We start from the raw sequence: 26,202 nt of genomic DNA, 5'->3' as shown, positions 1-26,202 counted from the left end.
ATAAAAAATGGTGAGGGGAATTAAATGGATAGGTACAAGCCGGAAGTCGTTGGATGGAGATTGTGTGGTCCTTTCATTTAAATCCCCAGAACTAGTAGAGCGCGTTATTCATGAACTTGGGACAAGGCATGTCACTCAACATTGGTATTGGTCTGGGTTACTTTTATCAAAGTTTTATGGGGCAAAATTTTAGTAGAGCCCGACCCATCCATTTTACTGACTTAACTAGTCCTGACTCCATCCCAGCTCGCAATAGGTTTCAAGCTCGCTCAACTTTAGAAGATTTAGACTGACTTAGTAGGGCGAAGTCAGAGATATCTAAAAAGAGGGTACCTGTAACAAACATTGAAGGGGGGCAGATATGGCAGGAAGAGCTATCCAGGATAGCAACCTCCATTGTCTATAGTAGTATAAGCCCTCCAATTGTAAGCAACTCACTGGATCAGAATCAACAGAAGTCGGAAATAGTCTTACTTTTTTGGAGTGTGTCAGGCTTAAGTAATAAGCTTAACAATGAGGAATGGTCGCACTTTATTGAAGACTTCCCCTTTCTATGTTTTCAGGAAACTTGGCTTTTAAATCCAATCCATATAAAGGGGTATAAAACATATCATACGCCAGCAGTATCCTCAGGACATGGATGGCCAAAAGGGGATTTATGTACATATATCTCAAATAAACTTCCCCTAATAAATTTAAACATGCAGTTTTTCAACGCATACTATCAAGTGATTGTGAGTGTACCTGTGGGCGTGGTGTCCTTTATCTTAACACAAATGGGAGAGGATTTAGAGAAAGTCCGCATAAAATCTAGGAGAGAAAGCCTTATCCTGTGGGGCGGCAATTTTAACATTCATCTCTGTAAGGAACCTTCTGATAAGGTATGCGGACTGTATGAGGAAGACATTGGCCCTTGGGCTCACTTTACACATAATTTTTAAGGTGACGCTATGAACGTATTGGCGCATAAATTTAATCTGTCTTCCATAAATGAAATTTATTCAGATGACCTGCAGTTTAAGCCACCTTTCAATGGCAGGGGAGCAGACACAGTGATTGACTATGTTTTATAGTCCCCACATTTTTCACATTATCTTTCTAAATATTTACTTCACGATATAGCAATAAGTGATCATTTTCCGCAGAGTTTACAGATTTCATTAACATCTACTATACAGCCCCAGCAGGACAATAACGCTTTGGTAAATGATATCTAATTAGCCGCGCGTAATGGGTATTCACTTCAGTGGTCACAGATAGAGCCACAGGGCCTTCTGAAGGAGCTAATTCGCGAGCACATGTTAGATTTTGCAGACTGTCTCACTGATGATATAGACCCATCAAAATGCATTAGCTCTTTCCCCTCAATAGCGTGAGGTGTGAAAGAAGCTCTCCCCAACAAAAGGGGAAACAGGGTCAGCGGGACAAAAAGGGCTGGTTCGACTCAGATTGTACTAAAGCCCATAAGAGATTTAAAAAAATGTTAAGTACTCCAACAAGATGCCTGACTGAGATATGCGTTCGGAGGCAGGAATATAAGGCGGTCATTAAGAAAAGGAAAATTAGCCTGAAAGAAAAAACTTGGGAATCCTTTCACAAAGCTAGTATTACTCAAAATAACATCATTTTTTGGAAGATAATAAATTCTCCAATGCCAGGGTTCAGACAAGACCCCAGAATGGAGATTGCTATAGCAGAGGGGGATTGGATTGGATATTTCTCCAAGATATATGGTCCTGTCTCTGATTCAGCCTTATTTGATTCTCCAACTAGTGATTCTACCCAGAAGAACTCACATGTGATCATAACACCTCAGTTTGGGTCAGAGGAAATAGTAGAAGCCATTAATGCAAGTAAAGCCAGAAAAGCCCCGGGACCTGATGGTGTCCCGAAAGACTTTTATATAAGGCCAACATACACTTACGGGGCCCCCTGTTGACCCAGGTGTTGAGGGCTTGCTGCACTTTAGGACCTTTACCATCCAGGTTAGACTCTATTATTGTTCCTCTATATAAAAAAGGCGACTGCCTTAATCCAGCCTGATACAGACCCATCTCACTGCTCGACTCATTAGCCAAAATAGCTGGGAGAATCATCTTAAATAGATTACAAGATTGGGCTGAGAAAAACCTCATTTTATCCGAATTACAGTATGGATTTCGCACAGGAATAGGTACCGTTGAACAGGGACTGAACTTAAGTATTATAATCGGGAAGTATACAAAGATCAGGGAAGGTAACTTGTATTTGGCCTTCATAGATCTGTCTTCTGTGTTTGATTGTGTAGTCCATGAGAAATTATGGGAAATCGTAAGTGATTTAGGAAAAGAAACCGACAATAGTTCAGTTTATACAGGAACTGTATTCAGGAAGTAGGGCGAGGGTGAGATATGGAATAGGTGGGGAATGTACTAGATCTTTTGGTATATTCAGAGGTGTACGCCAAGGTTGCGTTCTAGCACCTTTTTATTTTCAATATATAAAAATAAATTGAAATTAGAACGAATAAGTACATGTAAAGACCTCCCCCAAATAGGTCATCGCTCGATCCTGGCCTTGCTTTATGCAGACGACGCTGTTCTTATGGCCCGGACCCCGCTAGCCCTTCAAAGACTTCTAACAACTTGCGTAACATACATGGCAGACTTGGGCCTTAATGTTAATTGCTCTAAAACTTTTATAATGAAATGTGGTAGAAAGCCAACTGAGACCTGCAACACTATCATGCAAGGCGGAAAGATCGATATTACTTCAACATTTTCATATCTGGGAGTAATGTTCGATAATGAAGGTTCTTGAGCTCAGTGCGTAAAAATAAAGAAACTACAGACCATGAAGGCAGCGACGGCCCTGAAGATTTTTTCCAGTTGGTTAGGGACGATCACTCCACAGAACATGTTAAAAGTGTATATAGCAAAATGTATCCCAATTGCCAGTTATGAAGCGTTGTATGGGCGTACATTAACTGTAATTCGATTCAAACAGTCAAACGATTTCCTGAGACATTTGCTAATTTTACCAAATGGCACTTCATCATTTGTTAGTCACGCAGAATTAGGGGCCTCCTATTTATTTGATCTAATAAAGATACAGCCTATATTGTTATGGCAGAAAATCTGGACCTCCGAATATGCGGGCCTAAATAGGGCAGTTTTACGGGACTGCATGGCAAAGGCATTTTCTTTAAGAGTGTCTTGGTTGAGGTATATTATATTATTTTTTTTTTAAATATGGGCCGAAAAGAATATTACGCTAACACAGAATTACTGGAGGCACTAAGCAGGAGAGATTTGAGGTCTCTGTCGTTGAAGTGCTTAGAAGATTTGCGGTGGACAGTTGAGGAAAAAAAACAGTGTTATGACCAACCAATTGATTTTGTATACGGACGGTATGCAGCCTTGCTTGATATATGTAGTAAAATCTAGACATCGTTTTGTTCTTACTAGGTTAAGGCTAGAAACGTTTCACCATCTGGTAACCTTTCCGACTATGAACGATTGGAGCTTAATATCAGGGGCTTCCCCTTGTGACTTAACGTCAGTACAAAGTTCAATACATGTGGTTTTCTTTTGTAAATTTTAGAAAAATCAGAGAAGGCGTTTTTTAATTCCCTTTTTAAGATCCCCTCACATGCGACAATGTCGTCCAGCATATCTATACCTTCAGATGTTACCCTCTATCTAAACATGTGGTATCCTAACAAACTTTTTAACTTCGGTAATTACCATGAGAAAGTCTCTGGATAGGATAGGACTCTAAATATCTGGGTAGATAAGTTATTGGGATTGATTAATATGCCCGTGCTGTACAATTTACAGGTGGTCACATTTAAAAGATAAATAATTGTTTCTGGTGTAGTAATGGTGGGGAGCTTTCTTTTAGAGTAATATCTATGCGAACTATCATGTATTATGCACTTTATATGAACGTGTCATGTTGTGTACTCTCACATGTGCTTGGTAAAATAACTTTCATGTGCGAGTGACCAAAATGCGATTACGTTTTTACTTAACCGACTTAGTCTATTTGGATAATTGAATAAATGATCTAACTTCAGCAGATGCAATTCTATGGTGTACGATTCTTAGGATTTAATTAGGACACAATTTGGCACTTTAAATGCCCAAACACTTTTATGAATTGATTTGAGTATATTTCTTTATAATTATGCGATATGTACATATTTTTGCTGATCTTGTTTTTAACCATTGTTGTAATTATGTGGTATTAATCGAATGTTTTTGTAAAGGCCCTTGTATTTAGACACACATACTGAAAAGATTATTGGTTAGATCATGGCGGACATGGCTAAGTGCGATTTTTAAATTAGTTATGTGTGCATATGCATCTTATGTGATCATTTATTTGTGTAAAATTTTATGGTTTATTTTTAAACCGAATAAAGAATTTTGACATGGCACTTCATTATCAGGGATTGTGGACCAAAAGTGTACTCTGGCAATGCTTTTTTTCTTTCCATTCCTCATACTTTTTAAAATATATATTTTTAGCCCCCATTATGCATCAACATGTTTTGAGCATTTTAATCATTCAAAGCCAGTAGCACAATTTCCTTGTGTCAATAAGTATCATATTCTTCGGAATGTGCATTAAAACCAAAAACTGTTTATTTACCAGTTTTAAGTAGACATACCAGCTAGACAGCCCTATTCAGATAAGGCTTTTTTTTCTTGTTTATTTTTGTTTTACAACCATCACACCGAATTTCCAAGACCAGACCTATAGGCTTCGCCAATGCTTGTTCATCTATAGGAGTACATTTGTGACAAATGCATTGTACCAAACATGTATAATTTCCATTCTGAACCTTTCCTTATGTATACAAAAAGCCATTAGGTTTTTTCTTTAGAATACTAAGGCCATATACTAAATTAGAACTGTGCATTAACTATGAAGTTACCATTCTTATTTGGTCTTTGCAAAGTACTGCTTAAATTTCCTGTGCTCAGCTTGTTGTCAAAAGATAGGTGTTACAGAGGCTTCTTCCACTAAAGATGAGGAAGACCTTGTTGCTTTTGTTTGGGAAACTAACCAATACATTAAATCTGTACATTGGAAATTAATTCACACCTATGCCATGCACTACTGGTTGCATTGTTCGAATTCTCGGAGTAGTGTTTATCACCTGTATTGCCTGCTGTAATCTTCACACACAGCCTATTTAAATAAGTCTTTCACAGCACAGGAGTTCATGAGTGTCAAAATCTGATGGTATTTGTAATGTCCGCTGAATTATTTTATTTAAAAAAAAAGCCTAGAAATGTAGGCTGTTGCTTGGCAGGGAAACTGCTCTCAGCAGGTGAAGTGTCAGCAGGTCCCATAAGAGCGGGGCACTAACTGCCCCTAATTATGTCTGTCTTGTCTTTCACTACCAAACGTGAGGACTGAGGTACCTTTTTCCAAGCTTGTTTAAAGGCACATAATTCCCTTCCTTTGCCAGCATTAATGGGTGTGTTTCTAAGTAAAATAAACTTTACAACATTAGAGATTCTTAATTTTAAATATGATCCAGAATTCTGCACAATGACCAAGATGATCTAAGGTTTATGAATTTTAATAAGATACCCATGGTAGTAAACTAGGATTACATGCAAGTACTTTTCCCTTCTCCAGCAGTGGCCTTTTTCCATAGATTTGCTTATTAATCCCTTACCTTTTGGCACAAGTCATTCTATCCATTATTGTGAGGATTCTCCAAAAACTTTCATTGTTGACACTGGCACTGCCTTTTTTAGCATCTTTGATGCCCCTAGGCCCCTTATACCTTTATTATTAGTGTCACAGAAATTATGGATTGTTATAGCTTTTTAAATCTTAAACCATCCTCGTCTGAGAGGAAGGCTGGTTCAAAAAATGCATGAAGATCTATAAAATATAGTGATGTTGAATTCCTTATTGTTTGAGGCTGATCACTTTGATTGTCCCACTTTACTCATATGATCAACCAGTCTCTTTCGACAATTGTTATAATAGCAGTTTATTGTTATAGAAATTGGTTAACCTTTCTGTCCCTTAACTACCTTTTAGTGTGACTGAGACTCTATTAACACCATTTTGTTGACTTTGTTTTTAGGTTCATCTGCCACTTTTAATGGCATGCAGAGGAATAAGAAAATTCACTGGAGAGGGTGTCTGATCCAAGGAGGCCTGCTCTAAAGTCAGGCTTACTAAACATGGGCCAGTGTGTCACTAAATGCAAGAATCCTTCTTCTACGTTGGGTAGTAAAAATGGCAACAGAGAAAGCAACAAGTCACAAGGCAAAAGAAGTGCCAGCCACAAAGAGGAGTCATCTTTTGCATGTGGTAAAGCTTCTGGGGATATTCTGGTCAATGGAACAAAGAAAATGGATACTGCAGTAGAGCCTAGCCAGCCTCCGGCGCCTTCTGGTGATACAAAGAAAAAAGATCCAGGGTTGGGAGCAGAGGAGTCGTCTTTGCTGCGGATTGAGGAACTATTTAGGCGATATAAAGATGAACGAGAGGATGCCATTCTCGAGGAAGGGATGGAACACTTTTGCAATGACCTCTGTGTGGACCCAACAGAATTTAAAGTGCTAGTCTTGGCTTGGAAGTTTCAGGCTGCTACCATGTGCAAGTTTACAAGGTAGGTTGAATTTTTACAATAATTATTTTTCAAAGGGTAATTAATGCATACTTTATATCTTTGGAAATAGATTGTAAAATCAATTGTAAAAACCTTATCACCGGGCCAAACTGTTCCTCTCCAAACTTTTTTGATTTCCTAACTTAAATCCTGTTATTGTTAATAAAATATAAAACTTTTGCCATTGTTGCTTTTTTTAGCTTCACTTGCCTGGAAAGCAGTTACAGTCATATTAACACGAAAATGGGCCATTGGACAGGAGGATGAGGGAAAGCTTCACATGCCTCTTGATTTTCAAAAGAGTGCTCCCAGTGTCGAGCACATATATGCCACATCAATGAGTTTCATTCAGCATGCCCATTCTGTGTGGAAATTAAAGGTAGAATAACATCATACAGTCATGTTTAACACCGAAACTATGTTAACATTTGTTTCAGAGTTTGAGTTTTATAATATTGAAGAGTTCCACTTTCCGTGTCACCACTGCCAGCGCGTTGTTATTGGCTGTATAACACATAGTATGTCTTCTTTAAACAAAAACAATCTTGAGGACTTTGCCAGGTCAATTAGAAGCCGAGAACAAGTTTACCTCGATTTTTTTTATGACAAATATTATTCCCGGAGCCGGTCTCATTTCAGAATACTGTTTCTGTAGACTGCTTCAGGCTAATAGCACATGTGTTAAAGAGGCTTCTCCTTCACTGCTCCACATTAGGGCACCACTTTGACGGTACTTTTAGTCTTCCTGTCTGCAGTAAAATGCAAATGGAACATAAAGTCATTATTTTTTATGTTCCAGACAGTAGTCTTTTATACACAGTGTCTGATCCTCCTCCCACTTGCAATGGAGCCTTATCCAGCATTATCCTCCTCCAGGGCAGACATTAAACATTAATAATGTGATAAGCTGCATGTTAGGATTTGTCTTATTTAATTTTTGTTTCAAATTATTTCCTTCCCCTTATTATATTGTGCCCTGTAACACTTTACAAATTGAGAAGATTGATACTTCAAATGGCACCAACGAACTGCAAAAGCATTGTATTATAAATTCTAGTTGGGAATATGTCTCCTAGAACTGCCGGTCATACATTCTACATTGAGACATAATGGAATGTCCGTAATCGATGATTACTAATCTTAAGCAAAACGATGTGCTGGCTCTTTCTTATAGACTCGAATAATGGGTAACCCTCTGCCTAATAGCTGAGCTTGAAAGTGTATTTATCAAACCTTTGTACTGCCACTTCAACACAACCTGTTGAGGCATTGATCACCAACCCTGCAGTGCAATTGCACAGCTTCCCCGGTTTACATTTTCTGCCTCTAGAGCATACTGGAATCTGCTTCTTATCTTTATACCACTGAGTCTGTCATGTCTATCGTTCTCCTTCTCATTTTTCTGTTTTTTCTTTTTATGCTCTTTGCCCTACTCATTTTCTGTCTTTTGATGTCAGTGCTTTGGTTCAAGCCGTGTGTGTTGTGCTGCAAGCATTTGCAACAACTTACTTACAAAAGTACTGCTTGTTCTGTGTAAGTTCTGAGGCTTGTTTATTAATAGTTCAGAGTTCTTCGAACCCAGTGCAATACTGTGGCATCCCTTAAAGCAGGTACAATAAGTAGCCTGTGAGCTACTGGTTGCTGTTCAGCTACCTATGAAAGCCTCTCCTGTTTGCAACGCTGTCTACTAATTAGAACTTTTGTTTGGTTCAATTAATGAATGTCTACTAAAACTGCAAATCGTATATTCAAGATGAAGGTGCTTGCATTCTCAGAAGCTATAAGCTGATGTTTGGAGGAAAATGGTCGACTTTCTAAAATCTATTTAAAGCTCATATTTGAATGCTAAATCTTGCAACATTGGGTAGATGTATTATTAATATTATGACCTTGGTTCCAAGGTAACTCCATGAATGTTTTTATATATAATCCATGTATTTCACACTGACAAAGTCTTTTTAGGTTGAGCGCGCAAGCACTTTGACCTGTTGTAAGTATTGTGGGCTTGTAACCACGCCCACCACATGCCCATCACTGTCACTCGTTTGCAGGCTTGCCTTTTAAAAATTTATTATCGTCATTGGTAAATGCTTTATGTTTGTCCCCTCTTGGAGGTTTTGTTACCGCCTTGCAGACTGCCCTAGTTACATGGATAACTGCACGATTGCCAATACGTTTGACTGCGAGCAAACTTCTTTTTGTGTCTCTCCTTTGCACTCCTGCTCATGCTGGCCATGGCGCTTTGAATCAGCTTGCTTATGTCAACGGTTTTACTTTTCATTTTAAATTTATGTGGCCTGAAAAGTCCAGTTAGGAATTTACAGCGCTAATAGTTCTAACTTGAGCAAACGGGAGACCCATTGCATTGCAAATGCTTGCTTTACATTACTGTTGGCAGTTATGCTTGGGGAACTGAGGTGATCACTGCTGCTGTCGTCTGCTCCTTGGCTGCCCGGTCTCTTGTGGTTCTTAATGTATGCTTCGCTCCGGGCAGCTCCTTATAAACCCACTTGTTGCCCTCAGGGTGTTTGTTGTTTTTTGAAAAATGCAATTCCCCCATTGGGCCCTTTGCCCTGTCGTTGCCCCCCTTCCTTTCCGCTTCCGCCTAACGTCTGACTTACGATGTGGCCGTAAAGGCTGGAGGGGGTGGGGGGTGTTTGCCTGTTTGGGGGCTTTTTCGCTCCCTTTGTTTCTTGAGTGCCAAACCCAGCGCGTTTTTTTGCTCGGGCCGCGGTGTGGTTTACGCTCCGGCCTCCTCGAGCTCCCTGTGGTCGCGGGCCTTTGCCCCCACCATTAAAACACCATTAATATTAGTAGCTTTGGATGATTTTCATTCTGCACAAGACACTCCTATCACAGAAAAGGTTGGAAAACCCAACCTTAAAGAGACCCTTTTCTTCACAGCCATTACACTGTCCACAAGTAACTAGAATGATGAAACCTCTGGGTCTCTCAGCTTTCTCACATCACCATATGTCTTGTTTGAGGCACATCTATTCAATAAAATTCAGGAGGGGGAGCAATTACTGACCAGGCAAAAAAACAATTTTAGTGAACAAAGTATATACACCCAAAATTGTGTGGCCTTGTTGCCTGTCCTTTATGACCAAAGACCTTTCTGGCAGTGTGTGGTTAATGGTATTGCTAGTGTGTGTCCAGCATGTTATGAAATAGAGTAAAGCAAAGCTTCCCTTCTGGATGTGTCGCAAGAAGTTGAGTATCAATATGCTGTTATAAGAGTCTATGCAGACCTGTCTGAAAAGATACATTTAGTCAACGTGTTTCTCCTCAAGTCTCGTTTCTGATGTCAGGTGAGTCTGTCTCTGATGTGGTGCTGTTGAGGTTTGCAAGGACGACGATGACATGCTGAGTATAACATCCCTTTCTGTAGGAGAGAGTAGAAAGATACAAGGTCCCTAAAGGCACCAAGACCCCCCTTCCAACTTTTCAGTACTCAGAAAGCAGAAGAGAAATGCAGATAGCAGCAACATTTTTGTACCTAGTCCTGTAGGTCAGTCTTCTCCAACAAGTAGCTTGTGAACTACTGGCAGCTCTCCAGCTACCTGTAAGTGGCTTTCATGTTTGCAGATCAGTTTTCTAAATTTGAAGCTTTTTTTTTGGTTCAGTTATTGAATGTATACCAAAACTGAAAAGTATATATTCAAGATGAAAAAGCATTCATTCTTATAACCTATAAGCTTACATTTGGAGAGAAATGGTTGAATTTCTAAAATGTTTAAAGCTGACATTTAAGTGATAAATCATGCAACTTTGGAGAGATTCATTATTAATAGTACAACTATGGTTTCAAGAGCATTGCAGCTGTGGCTTTTATATACAACCCATGTAGAGGTATTTCACATTGACAAAGTATTGCTTACGTTACATTGCAAGTTATGCCAGGTGAACTGAAATGATCACTGCTCTTATTTTGCATGTGGTGGCTATGAATGTAATCATGTCTTGTGGTCACTATTACAACACTAATATTATTAGTAGCTTGGGAGGATTTTCATTCAACATAAAAACCTCTTATCACAAAAAATTGTTACAGAACCATGATCTAGATTTCCCCAGTCATAACCGCCTTTGACAGGGTGTGGAATTCCTATAGCCCGATGCCCAGGACCTATTGTTTGAGGTCTAGGACAACAAGGTTTCATGTTTACTTTGTCCTTGGCCCAACCCTCTGCAGCACAAACCCTTTGGCTGTCAGTTTACAGTAACACATTATGGATCGGGGAAGGTAATTGTCTGTAGTTGAGGTAATATTTGTGTCCATATGTTAATGCTGTTCAAACCTATATTTATGGTTCATTATTCCAAAGTCTTCATTAGGTGAGCGCTCTAAATAAATGTTGTAAGCTCGGACTACACTACTAACCATAGCTGCAGTACAAAAAAAAAGTGTACACAGTTTTGCAAAGTTTAACAATAGGAGGCTACGTATAATGCTTCCAGAATGCTCTCTAAATAAATGCAAACAATTGCAGAAGCTTGAAAAGCAAGGTAGTTGGTTCTTTGCTTTCAAAATAAAATGTTCACTAGTCAAAAATGTTTTGATGACCTACTGAGAAATTTTAGGTACCATTTCTTTGAAGCATCATTTCGTATGTATGTATGCATGCAGATTTCCCCCGCAAAATATTCATAATGGACAATCAGTATAACCAGTTTCAACAAGATTAAAGGAAACATGAAAATTGACAAGCATTACCAAAGCCAATAGGTCCAACATTGATGGCCAGTCTTTCAGTTTTGTCAATCAATGTCTTGTTTTGACATGGCATTTCAAAAACGTTATTGATGTGGGAGCTGCCGAGCCCACACCATTGTATCAAACATTGGCAAAAAGCAAAACTATTTTTTGGTCTCAAAAAGCACACATTAACAAAGTAGTTATTGGCACTGAACACAATTACTGCGTGTGCTGGTATGCTTCTTGTGAATGAACAGATTGCTATCGCTCGCAGTGAAGCCAGCCAACAGATGGATAGACAGAGAAATAGAATTGTAATAAAAATACAAGGTCATGGTTAATGCCAGACCTAATTAGGGGCCCAATTCTTTAAAAAAAAGCCATAAACGTACACCCATGGCATATGCCTTTGTATTAATTCATATTCATGTATTTCATGAACTCACAAGAATTTACAGAAGTAGACCAGGAAACTGTACTTCTAAAAGTATTTGTGAACTGTATTTTAGCATGTGCAAATATGCATGTGTGAAAGTCTTTTGAGCATTTATAAGTTCACTTTCCTTCCAATCACTTTTTTCCCGAAACATGGATGAAACTGAGGGTGGGCTTGCCCAGCAAGATGGCTGACAAGACGCGTTCCTAGAGAGCTCCGTCAACCGCCTGACAAATCCTGCAGCACCCTGCATTTACAAGCACTCCATACGCCTTTAGCGCAAGTAAACTGCAACACAATAGCCTTTGCAAAGACTTGAGGCATGAAAAGTACATAATCCTGCCCCGTGGAGGGGCTACACCACAGAAACTGGAGTGGCCTAGTTCGGGGCCTGTGTGGGAGATAATGTGAGGGACTGCCCGTACAACTGGCTGGGTGGCACGGCCCTGGAGAGTAGTGGGTGTCCCAGTGATACAGCAAAGAGGCACTGAGAGGAGCTTGTGCGGGGAGCGGCTGTCCAAGGCTGCCAGCTTGAGTGATTAATTACCGGGACGCCGCGCTGGACAGATAGCAGCGTCTGCCACCAGAAATTTAAGAGGCGGGGGCCTCGTGGGAGTCTGCATTCCGCGTACCCTGCTCTCACGCGGGGCTTGTGGCAGCCGCATCGGAGGGCCCAGAGAATTTCTGTAGCCGATGAAAGAGATTCTGGTGTTCGGTCTGCTTTGGGGCCCTCGGCACGACTACAAAAGGTGAGGGGCCGCTGCTGGGAGGGTCCTGTATAGGCCCTTGATTGTGAATGCGTCCTGACACTGTGGCTGACAAGAGGCCCCAAGAGCGGTGAGGAGGCGTGCTGTGGTGCGGACTGCTGTGGTCTTTGGGTGAAGCTGTGGGACGAGCCGTGCAGACCCATGATGCTAAATAGGGACTGTGGTGGCGGTGGGGCCATGATCACGCAGGAAGAAAGAGCACTGAAAAATAGGCCCCTTTTTGTTGAAGTGCTGCGCGGAACACTACACATTTTATAACTACAGTATGAGGAGACTTGAGGTGTTCGCTGGGGGCCCCTATGCCACACTCGGTTTGCTCACTTGTGCGGCGCCTCTTATGGGTGGCAAATCTGGCTTCAGATTAGGCCTGGAAACCGTCTGGTGACACATGATCGCACAGTGATACTGAGGGAGCCAAAGGAACAGGCCGACATGCTTACTGCACAATAACACTGACTGGGTCATTGCAGAGTGAGCTACAGGGATGGACTGCTGAGTTAAAGACTGAGATAGTGGAGAGTGTCATGCTTTGCAGGTGAGAGGTTGGAAGGAGACCTGCTGGCACAGTGGGGCCCTGACTTGGGAGACGAAACAACAGGCATACACTGCAGCAGATGGCTGCCTGGCAGGGATGATAAGCTTTTGGACTTGTCTGACTACTGAGCGCCTGCACACAGTTTTGGGGACTGCAGTTGCTCTGCAGTAGGCCTACTGTGATATACGCCTACATAGTACCAGAGATTATTAGTCATGATCTTGGACTAGCCTGGATATAGTGCCACGCCAGGTAAATGCTGCAACATGGTGAAAGCTCAATCACAACAGCAGGCACAGAGTAACACCATAGCCCAGTATACAACCCCACGACAGGCCATGCAGTGGCTTACCAGGCTGGCCCGGAACTCCCCGGGCAGATGCCAGAGTGACAGGAGGAGCCTTTGTGGGCTGCCCTAATGGAGGCCATTCGGACTCAAGAGCAGCATCAGAGGGGCAGATATCTGGAGTGTCAGTGGAGGTCACTCTACTACAGGCAGAGCCTGGCAGGGTGGCCGACAAGGTGTCAGAGGCAGAGGCGAACATAATCCCACAAACTGAGGTGCTCCAACTGAACCAACAGATGACACACATGCCTGCGCTCACAGCTGCAGTTGAGGACAGAGCTGAGGACTCTGAGGGGCCCTCAAGGTTGAATAATATCCATCTCCTGGGATTCCCAGAAGGGGCAGGACAGTCCAAGGAACAGTTCCTTGAAAACCGGAGGTGAAAGAGTTGAAACCCACAGGACTGTGAACATTTCTTGATAGAATGTTCACATAGAGCACTTGCCCCAAGGACGCCCCCAGGTGCAGCTCCTCAGGCCCTTATAGCTCGACTTCTGAATTATAGAAACAGAGATGCCAACCTCAGGGAGACCACAATTTGAGGGATGGAATGTAACGATCTATCCAGATTATACATGCACCATTCAGGAGCACCGCAAAACCTTTCTGGAGGTGAAAAAATGTCTTAGAACCATGAACATAAACTATATGCTGCTATACCCAGCTAAACTGGAGTCGCATTTGCTGGTAAATCGTACTTCTTTGAACATCTGGACCAGGTGTGGTCCTGGCCGGACATGGCTGATGGGACCCATGTACCCACTCTGGCAGAGGTGGAAAGGCCCTGCACAGATGGGAAGCTGCGAGGGTCCCAGAGGCGGCGTCTCGTCTGACAGTTGCGCTGTACAGGGAGGGAAGGGGACGGGACAAAGGGGAGAGGATGATACGATTGTTACTACAACAGAGAACCGCCAGCTGGCGACAGAGAGGCCTCTTCCGACAAAGTTGAGAACTCTGTCTTGCCCCCTAACCTGGCGGATATTATCCCGGAGAAGGAAGCTTGAGCCCCAGGTGACCTCTGAGGCCATACATGGGAGAACAAGATGCAAACATTGGTTTAGCCATAGGCTGTGTTATGCTATAAAATGCTAGGATCAGTCTGTTACAAAGGAAATTATGCTGGCACTGGGAATGGTGGCGAGACCTGCAACTGAAAGAGAGCGGATTTATGAACTGCTGACGGATAAGGATGCACGAGATGAGCTGATGGCCTAAATGGTGGTGAAAGTGAGTGCGGTAGAAGAATGGGCTACTTGAATTTGAGAGGGTTCTGCAGGCATGGAACATGAAGTGCCCCTGCACACTATTGAGTCTTTGAATAATGAACAGCTAGCCATGTGAGACTTGAGAAGCTCACGGCAGTGGGGTGTGTGAGGGTTGTCTGACAAGCAATGAATGGCACCTATTTCCTTCATACTCCATTCAGAAAGGGGCACTTTCAGAACTGGACGCACTACTCTAGAACATTGAAATAATGCAGGGGCCCTGGCAGGGCTTAACTTGTACACTAAATTGACAGTGACTTGTTTGATATGTTGTCATTTGTGGGAGTCTGAACAGAGGGGACTTTCCCAGTATGCTGCATAGGAAAAATAGCCTGCAGGTGCTTTGATGGGGGGCTGGAACACGATGGTGCAAGTTCTGGTGCATCATAAATGGGGGACAAGCATGCAGTACATGTTTGCTGTTTCTTGTCATGGGTGGGAGGCCGGAAGGAATTTTTTGTTTGTTTGGGCTGTTCTTATGGTTATCACACTGGGGTCACTGCTAAACCCCTCTGATGGGTTTTTACCAGAATGGACCAATTGCAGTTAATTGATGGCTACCAAGAATAAGTTGAAAATCCTCTACTGGAATGTGCGGGGAATGGGATCTTACCACAAACTATAGTGAGTGTTGTCCCTACTTAAACTCCACTGAATAGGTATTGCGTATTTACAGAAGGCACATCTCACTGATCAGGAACCGAAGAAATGTGCCAGAAAATGGAGGAGTCAAGTGTATTATGCCAACTATTCCTCCTACTCCCTTGGGGTGCTGATGTGGTTTGCTCCAGGGGATCATTTGCAATAACATACAAGGAAGCAAACGTATAGGGCTGATACTTGTTCCTGCAGGGTAGATTAGATGGGGTGGATGTGGCCTTTGTGAACTCGTATGGTCCGAGTGTGAATGATGGTCTTTTCTATAGCACAATAAGTGATGTGGTGGTTACTGGATATCAGTCTGTTTTGGGTGGGAGATTTCAATTGTATAATTGATGGGGAATTGAATCGCCATCCACGATACAGAACACCAGGTTGAGGATGACTGCACAATTACAGGAGGTTATGACTCAGCTGGGGTTGAGCGATGTACTAAGGGAGGCGCATCCAGCGTGGCGGGAGTACACGTTATACACCAACACATGGCACATTTAGTAGACTCGATCATATATTGCTATCAGGGTGCATGGCCCGAGGACTCTTAAGGTGATGTGTCTCCTACGCTACTTATCATATCATGCACTGGTGGTATCTACATTAGAATGGGAGGAGGGCCCTCAGTCACCCAACATGTTGCAATTCCCTACCAACCTATTACAAGAGGTATATGGGTGGGAAACATTAGCGGAAGCGCTGAAAGATTACTATGCAGAAAATAGGTTGGGCACACAGTGTCTCGCTACAGAGTAGGAGGCAATGAAGGTGGTCCAAAGGGGTGGACTGTGTGGGCCTTTCATGTGGGGTGCTTAAAGCCCTTCAGGCTGAACTCCTACACAATGAGGAGGCCCTGGCTGCTTTTCAGAGGCTACCACTGGAGGAGGAGCGAGGAGGCCACTGCAGCGGCAGGTGACGTCTGTAAGGGATTGACTTGAGCATTACACACTGAAGTCTTATTGTCAACTACTACACACGGAGTGGGGCAGTTCCGGGTGCCTACTCGCCTTGATATTATGCCGGGAAACACCACGCTTCCCTATCATGCACCTGAAGACCTCAACAGGAGCTGATGTATGTACGCAAAATGCCATAAAGGTCACTTGGAACAGATGTACACCAGGCTGTACGAACAGTACCCAGGTCGGGTGACTGAGTTTCTAGCGCGCCTAACTGTACCACAAGTGGGGGACTTGGCAGCAGAGAAATTAGATGCAGCCCTTACATTAGAAGAGATCAGATTTCTTTGGAATGTCTGCATGGGAGGAATTCCCCAGACAGTGATGACTTCCCACAGAGTTTTACCATGCCTACACGGTGGACATTACCCTGCACTTACTGGAGGTGTATATAGAAGCTAGGGTGAATAGAATCCTGCCACCATCGATAAGAGAAGGATGCATCACCATGATAGTGAAACTGAGCTCAATTCCTTCAGACCCATCCTAGTATCGACCGCTCACAATGATCAACACGAACACTAACATCTGTTGCAAATTGCTTGTGCTCCGACTACGACCGGTGACCGTGAGGTTAATACATGTGGATCAGTGTTTATACCTGGTAGGAACACTACCATTAATCTGAGGCGGGTAATGCATGAGATGGAAGACTCCAGGGACGACGTGGTGGTAGTGTCCATAGATATCGATAAGGTGTTTGATACTGTAGACTGGCGGTACGTCATGAATGTATTGGAAACAAACGGGTTTGGATCTCGGTTCTGATCATGACTAAGACTGTTAAACACTGAACCCACTGCCAGGGTCAAGGTGGGCTGCTTGTGTTCGACTCGATGGAAGGTGTACAGAGGAACGCAACAGGTTGGCGACTGTTGCTGTTGCTCTGTGGGGTGGCTTTGGAACTGCTGACAATCCAAATCGTGCAGGAGCTAGTGAGATGGGGTGCCCAGGTGCGAGATATGACTCACTTGGTGTCTCTATATGCGGATGACACACTTGTCTACCTTTAAATCACCCTGAGGGTTATTGCACTTATTACTGCAGTATTTACACACCTTTGGAGACATTACAGGATTCCGAATTAACCAAGATAAATCTTTAATGTTCCCGCTAGGGAGAATGGCAGAGGCAGACCCAACAACTTTGCCGCCCCTCCCATTGCAATGGGAGACAGATAGGTTTCATTACTTGGGTGTAGTGATCGCATTTAATCAGCAGAAACAATATAATATAGAAAGACTGATGAGGGGCCTCAGCGCTTAGAGACAATTCTGGAATACTCTCCTTTTGTCGTTGATCAGCCGAGTTGCTGTGGCAAAGATGGTTTTTCTGTCCCGCTGCCTCTACACACTACAACACTTCTTTGACACACTCCCTAAGATGGCATTCTGAAACTTACACTCATTGCTCACTACACTTATTTGGGAGGGAGGAAGGTGCAAAGTGGCTCGGAAACATTTACATCTGCCAGCATTGGAGGGTGGCCTTGCTGTACCAAACAAGGAGATGTATTATCTTGCATTCCAACTTTAACATGCCGCTGACTGGCTTGCAGAAGGGGAGAATTAGGAGAAGTCATTGTTGACAGACGGGCAGAGGGCTAATGTGCTGCATGCAGCAACTGCTACACTCTGGTGACCTGGTCGTAGCCAGAGTGCCATATCTCATTACGCACACTGCGACCCTTTGGGAGTGCTGTCGAGTTTAATTTATGGTGCTTGCCTGCTTTTTGCACTCTGGCTGGAGCAGTGGACACAGCAGCATGGTGGGAAGGGGGATGTGACTCATTGGGAGACCTTTACCCTACTGAACACTTTATCTTCTTCGAGGCAGCACCTAAAATATTTGCACTGGAGGACAGTCAGCTTCTATTACATGGTAGTTTAGCTAACTTAGCTAAGGAGCTGTGGTTTTGTTACCCGGCTGCCCCTCCATCCTCTCTGCTATTTCGGGCCTTTCTGGAGCTCGGAGGGCCAAGACATTTGGTCTTGCACCTATACAAGGCTATGATAACTGATAGACCAAAAACCCAGCTCCCAGCTAGAACTGCATTGGAAGAAGACATAGGATTTCAGATTGGAGAGTCAACGATGGAGCAGGATGTTCTCATTGGTGCACACAGTATCGTGTAATGAACAATTTAAATTAGCCTACTTTATTTATGGTACCTATATCATACCGTTATTACTTCATAGAATGGCCCTCACAAAGTTGAAGGGATGTCACTGATGCCCGGAACGGACAGCATGCTTTATACACCTGGCTTGGCATTGCCCACCAGTTAGAGCATTCTGGGAGTCTGTGATACAACACCTGTGGACCGCATGTGAGGTACATATACAGCAGGACCTTGCAATTAGCCTATTGGGGGATATAAAGCCATGCATGAGAAGAAAGATGGAATATAAATGTACCCAATTGATGCTTTTGCTAGCGAAGCGTAGGGTGGCTATCACCTAGATGGGTCACATGTGACCAAGTGCGGAGCATTGGATGGGGGATGTGGTGGAGTGGGTGGTGGCGTAGGAAGTTCGCCTTAGACGCAGCCAAAGAGAAAGTATAGTAGAGGAAGACCTGCAGTGCTGGGGAACATTATTGAACAAGTTCAAGGGCAGGGAGACCAATCATCAAGGGAATCGACAGACAAAGAGGAATGAGTGTTTACAGGGGGTCAATCGATATCTCAGCAAAGTCAGGGAGGGAGTAAATGCTAATAGTTGCATAGACAATAATTGCAAAAATTAAATGGTCCAAAAGTGTGGGTATAAATGTAACTTACTTGACAAATGATTCAGAATAGCGATGATCTTACCTGTTTCAATGGTTGTTGCTGTTGTTGTTAAAGTCAAGTTTTAATCAATGTATAAATAAGAAAATGACAATAAAAAAGATTCTATTAAAAAAATCTAGGGAAAAAGCTTTACTTATGCCCTTGTCAGGAGTAACGTTCCAAACACACAAGTTAATAGGTTTGCACAGACTCAAAAGGACATTCCATCCTTAGAACTATTGCTTACTGTTGCCTTCAGTGCCAGTATAGATCTGTGTAAAGGCGACATAATGAGGAAATTGCTAGTATTAAAGCCCTACTATAGTATTAACCTTGGCATTATCAGAGAGGCTATTATCAGAGCTCTTAAATAATGAGATCGCTGCCTTAATTTGTCGTTCATGGCACAAACGGGCCAAGTAGATTGTTTTACAGGACAAGAAGATTTGTGAAGTATTCTGTACCATGGACAAATAGTTTTTTATTTTTTATTTATTTATTTATTTTTTGTTTTGTTTTTAATTCCACCCCCCTCCTTTGAGTTGGAGCAGCCTTGTTGGCCAGAATGTCGTTTTACCTGTGATACTGATCCAGGAGGACATTTACACAGCATACAACACTATATTACAAATGTGGGAGGCACAAATTTTCCTGAACTCTGTAGCTGGCACTGGACAAATTATGAAGGGGCTAAATCTTGAATCTTCCTTCTGGTATCACGCAATACAGCTTCCTACATTTGTAGCATGATCTGAGCGGAGGTAGGCAGGTAAAGTGGCTGACCACTTAAAAAGTGACTGGGGAAGGTAGATCATTAGTATATAAATGAGACAGACACTGTCTGCCCACTACATTAAAAAGGAACATAATATACGTTGGGATTACTTTAATGTTTCTTAACATATGTATATTTTAACACTTTTATTTATTGGCATTTTAAAAAAAAAACAGCGTTCCCCCGCTACGTTCGTAGCCTGCGTCTTTGATCGTGCAGTAATTTGTATGGAGACATACAGTTAACAGCAACGCAGCCTTCTGGTGGTAAACGGTTGCCAGTTCTTTAGAGCGATTACATACAAAAGCAGACACTGTGTTTCTCATGTTGCGGGTCTGTGGTGCCAGTTCCCCTACAGGGTGGGAGGCGTTCGTATTCTCTCAGAATATCTGTATGCCACATTATACCAAGTGTCTGGAAAAAAACACAACACGCTAATCTACAAATCGATTACTTTGGCCTTAGTGTTTGCAGTCTCGGGGTTGTGTGCGTTCAGATTCAGATAGGTGTTGGAACACCAGGTGTTAGCGTCCCCAGGTTGATGGGCGCCTTGGGGAGGTTCTAGGAGGGTAGACTGTGGTATCTACCTACTATACCCCTCAGCACACGTATATAAATACATGTTATCAAATTAATGTATTTGTTAAGGTTTAATAAACCAATAAACGTAGTTGATGAGGATGGTTAAAAATAAAAAATAAAAGGTTCATCATCAAATGCAGGTACCAAGAAAACACATTGTGTGCACTTTTGTTTTCAAACTAGTCAATATGCCACTTGATTTAGCTTTTGTGCCTGCTATTAAAGTGGGTGTCTTTCATTATAATCGTAGCTCACATGGTGTTACACGCAAAATACCAACTGCTAGCCCAAATAAAATGCATGGCTTACAAAGCACGTTATCCTACACAGTTGGCCCAGTGCGTTTTTTTTAATCGGTTGGTCCAGCGCAGGTTTTAGCTCTAAACCCGACTAAGTGAAGTTAAGATGTATTGAATGTTGGTCCACTAACTTACCAGTGAAATGCATTAGATTGCAGAAAAGCTCTCAGATTTTTCCCACAAAGTGTTATTTATTTATTTTATTAAATGGTCAAATGTGAGCCATAAGCTTTCCAAGAGAGCTGTGCTGTCAGTGGCATCACTCTTAAAGTAAAACAAAATCTAGAAGCCTGTTAAGGGGTCACAATGACCCTTGATGTGTTTTTGTTGGTTGCAGCTATCTTGAGTGATTTGTTTTGTATAATGCACAGAAGCTAGTAACAAATAACATTTAAGACACTGGGTCCAATTTGTATCGTCAATTGTCAGCCTGTCATCAAATATAACGGGTATTTATCTTCCTTAAATTATTTTGTCCACTTTTAAGTTTTTAATTTAGTTTACTTGACCTGCAGATCTGGGAACATTTTGAAAACTATTTTTAGGTCTTAGTCATGTTTATTGATTGTGTGATAAAATCTAATACCTGCGGGTTGTAATAAACAGATTGCAACAAATTTCCCATTTCAAAACTACGATTTCCAGAGTAGTTATAGGTTATGAGTTTCCAGCACAGACACTGGAGGGCTGGATCCATGCCAGATTTTCAGGACAACAAATAATGATGTGTAGGAGTTACATTTGGATGCATTTTCTTTAAGAAAACATAACTTACCTGCAGCTATAAGTTGGCAGCTTCTTGCATTGTAGATACACGTTCTCTGCACTTCTGCTATTTAGTGTTCAGTTCAGAGTAATGCAACTTGTCATGTCATGAAATTACTCTGGGTCGTGTTCCCCAAAACATACCTAACCTTAGTGTATGCATATTCTTAACCGTCAGAATAGGGGCCGCTCTTCGTGCCTTGTAAATGTGAACATTCGGTTTTCTGACTCTGCTGTCCTGCCACTGGAGAGTGGAAAAGTCGAATGTACATCTACATATAGCAAACCAGTTCTTACAGGTAACGTTTTTTATTTGTTTTTTCTGGTGTTGTAGAACACTTACTGCACATAGAATCTAAAGTAGTACCCTTTTTCTCCAATCCTGTGTCTAACAAAATGTAGCAGTAATAAAGATTTGAAACAACAAGACCAACTTGTCTTGCATTGTTGCCTGTATGCCCACAGAGTATTGACTTGTGATTGTGTGGATCTGAGACAATAACGTTGCTTTATAAATGTCGACTAAATGAATATTCCATAAGAACACCCTTATGGCACTTTTTTCCAAGTAGAACGAGCATTTGACCTCCCTTAAAGTGTTAGTTTAGCCCATGCTTAACAAATTCGAAAATATCTAACAATTTAGCTATGAATGTCATCCTTTGAAAAGGCTTTGCATATATTTTCCTTGATGTGATTTTGAAAAAATTGCACAGTAACTTTGCCTTTTTGTTTGGTGCTGTCAGTATCCTATTTTAATTATCTTCTAGGAGCAAGTAGAAGACTCTCATCCTCTATTTCATGGTTTTTGGAGAATGTTGGTAACACGAAAGATTGTTTCATTTAGAAAAAAAAACGAACCTACCTTTTTTACAAAACGTAGATGTGTATATAGAACTTGTCTGTCTTTGAGTGCCTATAAATATAGTTCACCCACTGACAAAACCAGTAACCACCCTTCTTGGTGGCTCTAGGCATCAATCAAGTCTCCTTTGTATTTTAGTATTGCTGTTCCAAATCTGTTAGAGTTGTCAGTCTAGAATCTGTCTGGTAGCCCTATCCTTCTTTGAAACAAGGATGTACAATGAATACTCTTCTTTAACCCTTTTCACAAAAGTGAACTGTATTGTATTGCTCATTTGGCTATCAAAAATGCACACTGTTAAGCTGTAATAGGAGATGATTTATGTTGGTTTCTTCTTGGGGAGTTATCTAATTGGTAGCTGTCAGACTATCTGCGGTAGCCTTCCTGTATCAAAGCACGAGTTCTTCCTCTACCAATGTTGCGTGATCAGAGAGAATGTGAATGAGGGAGAAGAAACTGTATACGAAGTCCCCCTTGCTCTTGTGTCTCCACAAAGTTTATTTCTGAGGTTGTGGGGAAGTTGACTTTGCTGCTGTGTGAGATGGTGCATTTGAGCAGTTGCTGGACATTTCCTGTGTTCATGCTTGTAAAGTGATCTCTGCTGTTGCAAAGGACGCATGGAATTAACTGATTCCATATACTTCCTCCAGTATCTTATCCACCTTAGGGCCAAAAAATGATGACCATCAAGCCCTATTTGTTTGCTGATTCTCTGATCTATCTGAGATGCACAGGCAAGCATGCCTTCTAAGTATCAAGCATGTGCTACAAACCATGACCACTGGAATCACCATGCCTCCTATCCTAGTTTCCTCAAGACGTTTGATCAAAATACCACAATTTACTCAGTCAAGAGCAGTGGATAAATACAGTTGAATTACTCCAACTGAATCTCAGTAGTCAAAAATAGTTCAGACTTCATAACCATAATAACAAAAGTGGATTGTTTTAGGTGCTTGGTCAGAATTCCAACAGGCAGAGTCAAGTGGCCTGGACTTCTCAAATAAGTTGGGGAGCAGACCAGCTACTTCCTTTGCTTGCTGCATTTCCTGTGTGGGTATAATCGTAATTAGGTCACAGTTGTTTGCATTGCGAAGATCAAAATCCACTTTCTTCAGGAGTAGAAAACAGAGTAAAAAACTTGGAGGCAAAGCTTACACTGGTTGGCAACTTCCCCAAAGGACAGACTAGTATTTTTGTAGATGGAAGACCCTATTAGTTAACCTTGGGGGGAAGGCTCTAAAGCACAGCCAATGGCATAGGGTAATAAACGCTAAACCTGGTGTTCATAAAAGTGTTTTTGACTGATGATGAAAAGCACAGCTTTGGGTTACTGCATGGCAAGTCGAAAGCTTGTCAGGAAGCAAGGTATTAACAGGATAGGTCTCTAATGGCTCATCCTCAGCAGAGTCTGATATATTTCTTCCATGCATCATTATTACCCTAGCGTTGTCCCTGTTGTCTTTCACCCAAACTCATCCTGCTGTGCAACAAAGGTATGCATGAGTTGTAGAACCAAGTGTAGGTGCTGCATTTTCTGTCTTAGGAATATGTTTTCTTTATTATTCAGTTTGAATACACTGAAAAATTACTTCTTTAAATGTAATTTTCTCTTTTTTAACTGACAGACCCAGATGAATTGGAGCATCTTGTTAAGTTTCATATGATTTGACTATCATCCTGTTTACAGGTCATTATGAGTACCACCTGTGAACTTGTTTCCACTGTTGACCTGGGTAAAGATATAACCTCTGGACTCATGTTGTTTGGATTTTCTCCTTTGAGCATTTGTGGAAAAATCCACCAGCAAAAGCAGCCTTTCTGCAACTTATCTGAAGCCTTTTTATTGGTGGTGGTGGTGGCAGGGAGGCAGGGGGAGCGTTGAGAGATCTCTGGATAAGCCTCTTGTAGTTCTTGTAGAGAATGCTTGATGAGTTTGTTCACTCTTTGGGAGTCTATCTTCTTTTCAAGTTCAATCCATAAACGTGAACCAGCCCTCTTTTTGAAGATTCTTTGTAGCCGAGACTCATTTCCACTCCAGTGTTCTTAATTAAATTGGTCTTCAAGACCATTTAATTTTTTTCATTTTCAGTGTCTTGAAATAATTGCATGTGATGGAATAACATTATGTTTTGTATGTTTTTTTTCGGTGTAGTGTCTGCCGTTGTATCAGACATGATCTGTGAAGAAGAATAACGTTCTTCCCATCGTGTCCCATTACATTATTTTTATCGCCTTCGCCAAATATACCTTCCTACAACTCTAGTCCCTTTAAGCTGTGCTGGTATAATGTGCATTTTGGCATAATGGGCCTAATTAAGAGTTTGGCCGATGGAAAACTCCATCCGCCAAACTCCTGACAGGGTGGCCACCGCCTAGGCGGTGACCTCCTCACTGCAGCTATTGTGGGTTCCCTGCTAGGTCAGCGGGCAGAAACAGCGGGAAACAGGCTACAGCACTGTCGCTGGCTCGTAATCCATCCGGCAGCAATGTTGTCACCTGCAATGTTCATTGTCTGCTGGCTGGGGGGGCCCTGCACTGCCCATACCAAGTGCATGGGCAGTGCAGGGGCCCCCCTGCAGCCCCCTGCACATGTTCTCCACCAGCCTTTTCATGGCGGTCCTACCGCCATGAAACCGCTGGCGGCGAACGAGGTCGCAATCCCCAGGACAGCCCTGCTTGCAGCACTGCTCTGGCAGATAGGACCTCGCCACCGCTTTGATCCCGACAGAGCTGGGAGTCCATAGACCGTGACACTCATAATGAGCCCCAATGTCTCCAAGATTTATTCTTTCAGAATGTAACAGTCTTCCCGTTCCAAATCTCTTCTCTGCCAATTACTTCCTTTTTTTGTGGTCTTTTGGTGAACTCCAATTACAAACCATATAATGGTCAGACAAAGAGAATTTGGCATGACGGGGAAAGGACCTGAATGGAATACTTTTGCAGCCAGTGGGAATAAATGTTATTGAGCACTTGCATATTCTCACCTGCTTCAGATCTTCAGTGCTGTTTTTTAATAATTCAGTCATGTTTTTTCCCTAAGTATACAGTTCTTTGCTTGTATAGTGAAATAGCTCTGCCCCACTGTGGCAGAAAACTGTAGTCCGAGGTGAAGTCTATGTCCTGGTGCATTATGAATTTCAGGGAAGTTGATGAATTAGGCATTCCATGCATGTTTCTTAGAAGAATATCTTCAAAATCCAGCAAGAATTACTCTTTAGGAAGTGCTTCCTGCTCATTTTACCTTTTAATAGACATTAATGCGAATATGAATTATCAGAATATTTTAGTTATTATTTTACCAAAGGCCTACTGCCTTCAAGTACTAGAGATACCAACTTCTTGAGGTTCTAGTTCCTTGCAGAAGTTGTTTTGGCATCTGTGGTGTTTTTGTTGGATACTTGAGAAATATCAATAGATTGAGATTATCTTCTCATGGAAGACCTTCAAAAACATAACGATAACCGAGAAACTGAGAATGTTGCTTAATTTTCGGTATCTAATGTAGGCCAGTCTTATTTTTCTTCTGATCTTTTTCACCTGTTTGTGTAAAAACTCTTCTGCTACCCGCCCTCAACCACTTACTGTCAATATTGGTCTGCTATAAATTTCCAGTACCTGCTTTACAAATGCAGCAGAGATTCCTGCTGTTTTCTCGCAGCACACCAGGGAGTTATCAGCAAGTTTTGCACAGAGGTTAGACATCTGGAAACTTGCAGATTAGCATCCCCAGTTGGGCGGCCAGTCTGATTCTTGAGTCAGCGGCCTCATGTCTTCCCAATCATTTTCCTGATAATTAAGCCAGCAACTTCTCTGCTGTCAGAAAATCAACCTCTTCTATACACACTCAGCGA

The 26,202-nt window shown here is 42.1% G+C and overlaps 1 protein-coding gene across 1 annotated transcript in view; it reads left to right on the top strand.

The window, feature by feature from the left end:
* The window catches only part of DCUN1D3 (defective in cullin neddylation 1 domain containing 3), a 95,316-nt gene that overhangs the window by 64,602 nt on the left and 4,512 nt on the right, over positions 1-26,202 (top strand). The window contains exon 3 of the mRNA XM_069210281.1: positions 6,095-6,625. Coding sequence (XP_069066382.1) covers positions 6,195-6,625 — 431 coding nt within the window. The 5' untranslated portion in view covers positions 6,095-6,194. The remainder of the gene's footprint in view (positions 1-6,094; positions 6,626-26,202) is intronic.

This window comes from Pleurodeles waltl, chromosome 10 (genome assembly GCF_031143425.1).
Source record: "Pleurodeles waltl isolate 20211129_DDA chromosome 10, aPleWal1.hap1.20221129, whole genome shotgun sequence".
NCBI lineage: Eukaryota > Metazoa > Chordata > Amphibia > Caudata > Salamandridae > Pleurodeles > Pleurodeles waltl.
The sequence above is the reverse complement of the archived record's forward strand: the minus strand, read 5'-3'. Positions and strand labels throughout refer to the sequence as shown.